Here is a 7,221-nt window from a genome sequence, read left to right on the forward strand (position 1 = left end):
CGGCACATGGCAGGTGCTCAAAGAAATGCTCGCTACCCCTGCTATTATTGCTGCCTTTTAATCTGATGTTGGTGTTCAATCAATTCCTAGTTCTCGAACATCTTTACTTGGCGTGTTTGGGAATAACTCACTTTCTTTCAGTGTCTCTTGATGCTCACACTTGTTACCAGTGCTTTTGTTTCTTGGTTTTTGTTTTTAATCAGAGCCCGAGATTTATTTGAAGTCTTATAATATTTCTGCTGAGGAGAACAGTGAGGGCACCATCTTATCAAATCTGAGAATGTGCTCAGACCTTAACACTCAGAGTGGCTTCCTCCACCCTGCAGGACCTGAGCACACACCACCTCATTTTCCAGGGACATGCTGCTGCTGTTTCCTTTTTCCACTCAGATCTAGAAGCGTGGCAGCCTCCTGTTACTGAGGGAGTGGGCGCCTGCTGCTTTCATTTGTGGGCATTTAAACTTCCTTTGAGTGGAGCTGGAGTCTCCTCCATGTCTCCAAACCTGAGGTCCTCATGGGCCCAGGAACTCCATCTCCTCGTTCCCCTCTTCCCTGGCCCACGTGGCCCTCACACTAACGACGATCCCCTTCCCTTGGTGGTGCCGCGTGGTCCGCGTGCCCCGCAGAGCCTGCTGGCTGTGGTGTCAGGCTGTGGGCTCCCTGCCAGCGCCTGTGTGCTCACCCCCTGGTCCCCTTTGCAGACTGCAGCCAGCCCCTGGATGTGGTCCTTCTCCTGGATGGCTCCTCCGGCTTTCCGGCTTCCTACTTTGATGAGATGAAGAGTTTTGCCAAGGCTTTCATTTCAAAAGCCAATATAGGTAAGTGATGTACCTGGAGCAGCAGGTGAGGAAGCGGCTCTTGCTGGGCCTCTGCTTGACTCAGAATGATTCCCATTCTGTCCTTCCTGTTAGGGCCTCATCTCACTCAGGTGGCCGTGCTCCAGTACGGAAGCATCGCCACCCCCGACGTGCCGTGGGATGTGGCCCAGGACAAAGCCCATCTACTGAGCCTCGTGGAAAGCATGCAGCGGTTGGGAGGCCACAGCCAAATCGGTAACGGTGCCACAGGCTGGCTGCAGAACCTGTGTTCTGGTCCTAGTTCTTGGCATAAGTGACTGAGTGACCTTGGCCACTCACTTTGCTTCTTGGTCCTAGATACCTTTCCTGTAGAGTGGGGGGCTAGATGCTCTTCCAGGTCTCTTCCGGATCTCAGTTGTGTGTCCCTCTGAGTCCCTGAACAGCTTTTGAACAATTTAAGGACCCATCATGAGAGAGGGTGCCCAGCTGGTTTCAGAAACACTGCGTCTTACAGTCAGTACTGACTTGGCATGGTTTGTTCCTCTACCTTCAGGGAACGGTTTGGACGTTGCTGTGCGATACATCACTTCAGAAGTCCACGGTGCCAGGCCTGGGGTCTCTAAGGCTGTTGTCATCCTGGTCACGGGGGTCTCCTCGGATCCAGTGCACGCAGCAGCTGATGCTGCCAGATCCAACCGTAAGTGGCCAGTGTCCGATCAATCCTAAGACTCTTCTAAAATGACAGAGGGTTGAAAGTGGGTGGGGTTACTTCTGGATATTCTGGTTGGTTTTACATGTACTCAATACCCACTTGTGGCCTGGTTTTAAATAGCAGGAAGTTGTCCAATCACTGCATTATCTGGAAATCAAACAGTAATGAATGTGTATGTTGATCCTATACCTGACTGCATGCTTTAGATTGTAACCTTTAATTTCTCCACATTTTCCCTTTGTGTCCAGCAGAGACACACCTCTATACCTTTCCTTTATCGAGTAGTACCCTTGGTCTCCCACCAAAATGCCCTGTCTGAGGCCAGAGTGACTTATTGTAGGGCCTTGAGAACCATCCGGGACCTTGATGTATTCAGAGCCCTTTCCCAGTACCAGGCTAGTGGGCTTGTGGGGCTGGGTGGACAAGAGATGAGGATGATGCTTTAGGAGGGGAAGGATACAGATGGGACCTGGCCTTGGTGCCCCAGGAGAACTCATGCTGCGAGTAGCAACAGAATGTGAGCCAGGACAGGAGGTGTGGTCTGAGGGATGACTTCCTAGCAGAGGGAGGTCTGGAGATGTGGACATTAAGTCCCCTCATGGCCACCTGGAGAACTGTTCATCTTTCAAAACCCCTGCCTGGGAGTTGTCTTTCCTCTGCCGTCTACCTGATGTTCTTCTGGAGAGTTATTCACTCTGCTCTCTGTACCATGGCGACCTGCTCCAAATGTGCAAATCACATTGTGTTGTTTGTTACATATCTCTTTCTTGCACAAACTGGGAGTTCTTTGAAGGCAAGGGAAAAATCTTGCTTATTTTTGGATCATCTGTGCGTGACGCATAAAATAGGGTACCATTTAATCTCTGTTAAATGAATGAATGTGACATGTTTATGAAATCTATTATAATATTTTAGGGAAAAGAATGCTAAAAGGTAAAGGATACGTATTTGGATGACTCAGTAAGCTTACAAGAACTGAAAAGTTGCGAGTAGAAAATCAGCTCTAACCGTAGGCAAATTGCAAATACCTAGAACTTTCTGGAGAAGTAAATTGGAGAATTTCAGGGTGGAGATTTTTCTCCTTTATTATTAAGACTCCAAAAAAGGACTTTCACAGGAAAGGAAGCAGTTGTGGTCTAGAGGAAAGAGACATGATCCAGGGAAAGTCATTTAATCATTCAAAGCCTCAGTTTCTCATCTTCAAGTGGGCACACCCCCTTGGTGGTCTCGTTCAGTGCTATGGGTCTGAATATATTTGCACACCACTGTCTTGGAAATTCTCATCTCCAGCCTTGACCTCTCATCTCAACTCAAGCCTAGATGTTCTAAGGCAATTCGATATAAGCTAAACTCCTGACTTTCACACCCAAATCTCCTCCTCCTGCAGTCTTTCTCATCTTAGAAAATGGCAATTCCAACCTTCCAGTTGTTCAGGTCAAAAACCTTAGCATCCTTGATTCCTCGTTCTCTCACACCTCTATGCAATCCATCAACAGGATATACTGAGAGTTGCAGCACTGCACGCCACCTGCACCCACGTCACCCTGTCCAAGCCCCATCAACTGGATTATTGATGTAGTTTTCCAACGGGAAGCCCAGCCCCCCTCACCACCCCGCATCCCTTGCAGTTCATTCTCAGCATGGCGGCTGCAGCGGTCTGATCCACAGCCGTGGCTGGCTTTCTTACTGTGGCTGGCGGGGCTTTGCAGGGTCTGTGCCCTGCTCCCTGTCTGGCTTGTTTGGCTCCAGCCACCCTGGAGTATGCAGCCGGACTTCTGCTCGGGGCCCTTTGCACTCCCTGTTCTCTCTGCTTGGGGTGTTCCTCCTGCAGATGTCCCTTGGCTCCTTCCATCCTTACTCAGGTCTCTGCTCATCCCCTCCTCCCGACCCCATTTTGTTTTTTTGTAAGCACTTATCCACATCTGAAATACTATGTGTTTACTTTTTTGTGTGTTTCTTGTCTGTCTCTCCCCAGTGGAAGCTCCCTGAGAACAGGGACAGGGCATTTATCTGCTTGGTTCACTACTGTGTCCCCACTGCTTAGAACAGTACCTGACACACAGTAGGTGCTCATTAATGCATGCTGGCTGATTGAATATCGCCCTCACAGGGTTGGTGTATGTGACCAGTCCAGGAAACACGAGGCTTTATGCAGATGCTGGATATAACATCAGGCCAGTCTGTTTGGAGCCCATATGCCTACGCACCATTTCTTGTTCCTTTGCTCACTCTAGGAGTGACAGTGTTCCCTATTGGAATTGGGGATCGCTACGATGCAGCCCAGCTGAGGGTCTTGGCAGGCCCAGGGGCCAGCTCCAACGTGGTGAACCTCCAGCGGATCGAAGACCTCCCCACCATGGTCACCTTGGGCAATTCCTTCTTCCACAAACTGTGCTCTGGTGGGTCTTATAATACTTTCTTACTCCTCTCCAAGAAAGAAATCCCACAAAAAATCATGAAAACGAAACTACCATTCTAGAGACCCAAGGGTGCTCACCCATAAGATTTGGCGTTGAATGAAGATTGTTATACGGACCGGGACCCTTAAGTTTCTGCTCATGGCAGGTGTGCACTACACATGTCCAGGGGCAGCAGAGAGTTTTCTGTGTGTGGTCCTCTTTCCACTCTACTGTCCATCGAACTTTAGCAGAAAAGCCTGTGCTTGTTCATGCTGAGGGATCTTGGACAAAAATATCAAAATATGGGTCAGCTGCTTCTTCCCCAGGGCCTGTATTCATCGTCAGCATGAGTAAAAAGGGCCTTAGCAATAAGATAACTTGGAATCTCACATCAAAGTACCACAGTTTTTTTTTTTTTTTGGAGACAGAGTCTTGCTCTGTTGCCCGGGCTAGAGTGCCATGGCATCAGCCTAGCTCACAGCAACCTCAAACTCCTGGGCTCAAGCGATCCTCCTGCCTCAGCCTCCCAGAATGCTGGGATTATAGGCATGAGCCACCGCGCCCAGCCAGTACCATAATTTAAGTTGATTTTAGGTTAGAAACTTTAAAAAAAATGACTTTTTTGCCTGGTTTTGTGTATTTTCCTAATGTTATTAGCTGTAAGTCCAAACCTGCTGCAGAGTTGTTGCTTTTCCTGCTAGATGATAGCTCCCCTGGGAGGAATCTTCAGGTAGATCTCTTTCAAGTTTTCAGGGCCTTGCTTCATCTTTCTGCCCTCCCCATCCCTGGTGGTGATCTGCACATGGAAAGCCATCACGACTGGATGACTGAGAAGGCTTCAGAGCTGTAGTTATTGCCATATTGTCATTGTTGTTGTCATCATAGTTACTGACAACCACAAAGCTGTCTGCAAAAGCCCAGGATGACCACCTCTTAACCTGTGTCCCTGCTGTGAAATCTTTGCCATTCTTTTCAGAGTTGAGTTGATTTCAAGACTAGCCCAGGTCGCCCAAGCAGACATTGTGAATTGTTTAGAATTCCTGGGTGATATGTGGGGACTGAGGTCTCCCTTGTGTCTGTTTCAGGGTTCGTAAGAATTTGCATGGATGAGGATGGGAATGAAAAGAAGGTAAGTTCCTTTCTGTTGGCTTTGAAAGAAAGATCAGAAAGGTAGGTTTGGGGCCCATGTTCTTACTGGTTAATATTTTCCTCCTTTGGTCTTAGTTCAGTTTTCCCTCTTACTGTGATCCTGGTTTTGCACATCTACCTGTAAACTTTGTATTCTGCTTCCTGTCTCATTAGTAGGTCTCCTTGCCATGTAGACCTGTGTCCAGTTCCAGGGGTCAGTTGCCCGGTAGCTGGGCTCAGAGTTGGAATACCTCATCCTGCTCCCTGCACGAATCTGGTGTTTTCTTCTGCAGCCTGGGGACGTCTGGACCCTGCCAGATCAGTGCCACACTGTGACTTGCCAGCCAGATGGCCAGACCTTGCTGCAGAATCATCGGGTCAACTGTGACCGGGGGCCAAGGCCTTCATGTCCCAACAGCCAGTCCCCTGTTCGGGTGGAAGAGACGTGTGGCTGCCGCTGGACCTGCCCCTGTGAGTCTTTCTCTTCACCAGCCTGGACGGTGTCAAGGGCAGGGCTTGTAGTTCGGCTGTGCGGAAACGTGGAGCAGAAGCCATCCAGCCTGGAGCAGCCCTTCCCCCCTCACCCCGTGCACAGCGCCGCCTGTACCTGCGCTCCCTCCCTCACGTGCTCCCTGGACGAGTTTTTGTCCAGTCTCGGGGATCACCGCTCTCTTCCTCTGTCTTTGGAAGGCATTTCCCCAGATCACGCATAACCAGAGGGAAGGATTGCTTTTCTGAGTTCAGTGCTCAGCTTGGCTGTTGGCAAGTCTAGCTTTAGGAATCCACGTATTAACATTCGGGGTACAGCAGTGGAGGTCTGGCAGTGAGCGGCCTGGTTTAAGTCTGTCTCATGTAAACGTGGAGAGTGTTCACCCATGGGGGTGGCACAGCCCTCTGCCTTGTGTCTGGTAGACACGGCTGCCCAGGTTGCCCCCTACTCAGTAGTGGATTAACCATAACGTTGAACAGACGTAGCTTATGGGATGCAATCAGAGCTGGATTTTATAGCTCACCCTTCCTTTGGAATTTATTTAGTGGGAAAAATTTCCCTCCCGGCCTAGATGAAAACTCTACCCGACCTCATGTTCTTTCTGTTGATTCATAAGGAATTCAGCGGTCACTTGAAGTCCTATAACAGTCTCAACTGGTAATTGGATGTCCACTGTTGTGGAATAATTAAAACTTTGAACTTGATTAGAGTTAAAACACCTCCCCAGTCCCAGTCTGGGCTTCCTGCCCCTGGGAAAGGAGTGTGGTAAGCTTCTCTCCTAGCCTGCAGCATGGAGAGTGGGGAGTTGAACAGTGGACCAGAAGGTTCCATGTGGCCAACACAGCTGTGCGAGAGCTGTGCACTCTCCGGCCTGGCAGGCGTTTGTGGCAGCCTTTCTCTCGCCAGATCTCTTGAGGATTTCCTCGCTGTGCTCCTCCAACACTCAGCACTGGGGTGCAAGCAGCAGCCTATATCCTTGGCCTGGCTGCTGCTTCTCCTGCTAAGCTTCTGGTTTTTCTGCATTCAACCCTTCATAGACTGTCTTTCTTTTGAGGTCCCCCTTACTCTATAGCAGAAGTTCTCTTAGACAGGAACACTTTGTTTTTGGAGACAGAGTCTCACTCTTTTGCCCTGGGTAGAGTGCAGTGGCATCATTGTAGCTCACAGCAACTTCAAACTCGGGCTCAAGCCATCCTCCCGCCTCAGCCTCCTGAGTAGCTGGGACTATAGGCACACACCACCAGGCCGGGTTAATTTTTCTATTTTTCATAGAGAGGGGGTCTCATTCTTGCTCAGGCTGATCTCGAACTCCTGAGCTCAGGCGATCCTCCTGCCTCAGCCTCCCAGAGTGCTAGGATTATAGGTGTGAGCCACCGTGCCTGACCAGGATCACTTTTTTTTTTTTTTACTTTGATTGTATTTTATTTTATTTTATTCATTTTTTTGAGACAGAGTCTTGCTCTGTTGCCCAGGCTGGAGTGCCATGGTGTGAGCCTAGCTCACAGCAACCTCAGGGTTCCGGGCTCAAGCGATCCTCTTGCCGCAGCCTCCTGAGTATCTGGGACTACAGACATGCACCATCACGCCCAGCTAATTTTTTCTGTTTTTAGTAGAGATGGGGATCTCCCTCTTGATCAGGCTGGTCTCGAACTCCTGACCTCAAGTGACAGAATCACTTTTAAAACAATACCAGGC

General features: G+C 49.5%; 1 protein-coding gene across 1 annotated transcript in view; it reads left to right on the forward strand.

Annotated features, from left to right (window-relative positions):
- The window catches only part of VWF (von Willebrand factor), a 150,183-nt gene that overhangs the window by 88,426 nt on the left and 54,536 nt on the right, over positions 1–7,221 (forward strand). Inside the window, exons 29-34 of the mRNA XM_012637894.1 lie at positions 702–818; positions 912–1,052; positions 1,351–1,494; positions 3,744–3,908; positions 4,994–5,037; positions 5,330–5,507. Coding sequence (XP_012493348.1) covers positions 702–818; positions 912–1,052; positions 1,351–1,494; positions 3,744–3,908; positions 4,994–5,037; positions 5,330–5,507 — 789 coding nt within the window. The remainder of the gene's footprint in view (positions 1–701; positions 819–911; positions 1,053–1,350; positions 1,495–3,743; positions 3,909–4,993; positions 5,038–5,329; positions 5,508–7,221) is intronic.

Source organism: Propithecus coquereli, unplaced genomic scaffold, assembly GCF_000956105.1.
Source record: "Propithecus coquereli isolate 6110/MARCELLA unplaced genomic scaffold, Pcoq_1.0 Scaffold124, whole genome shotgun sequence".
Classification (NCBI taxonomy): domain Eukaryota; kingdom Metazoa; phylum Chordata; class Mammalia; order Primates; family Indriidae; genus Propithecus; species Propithecus coquereli.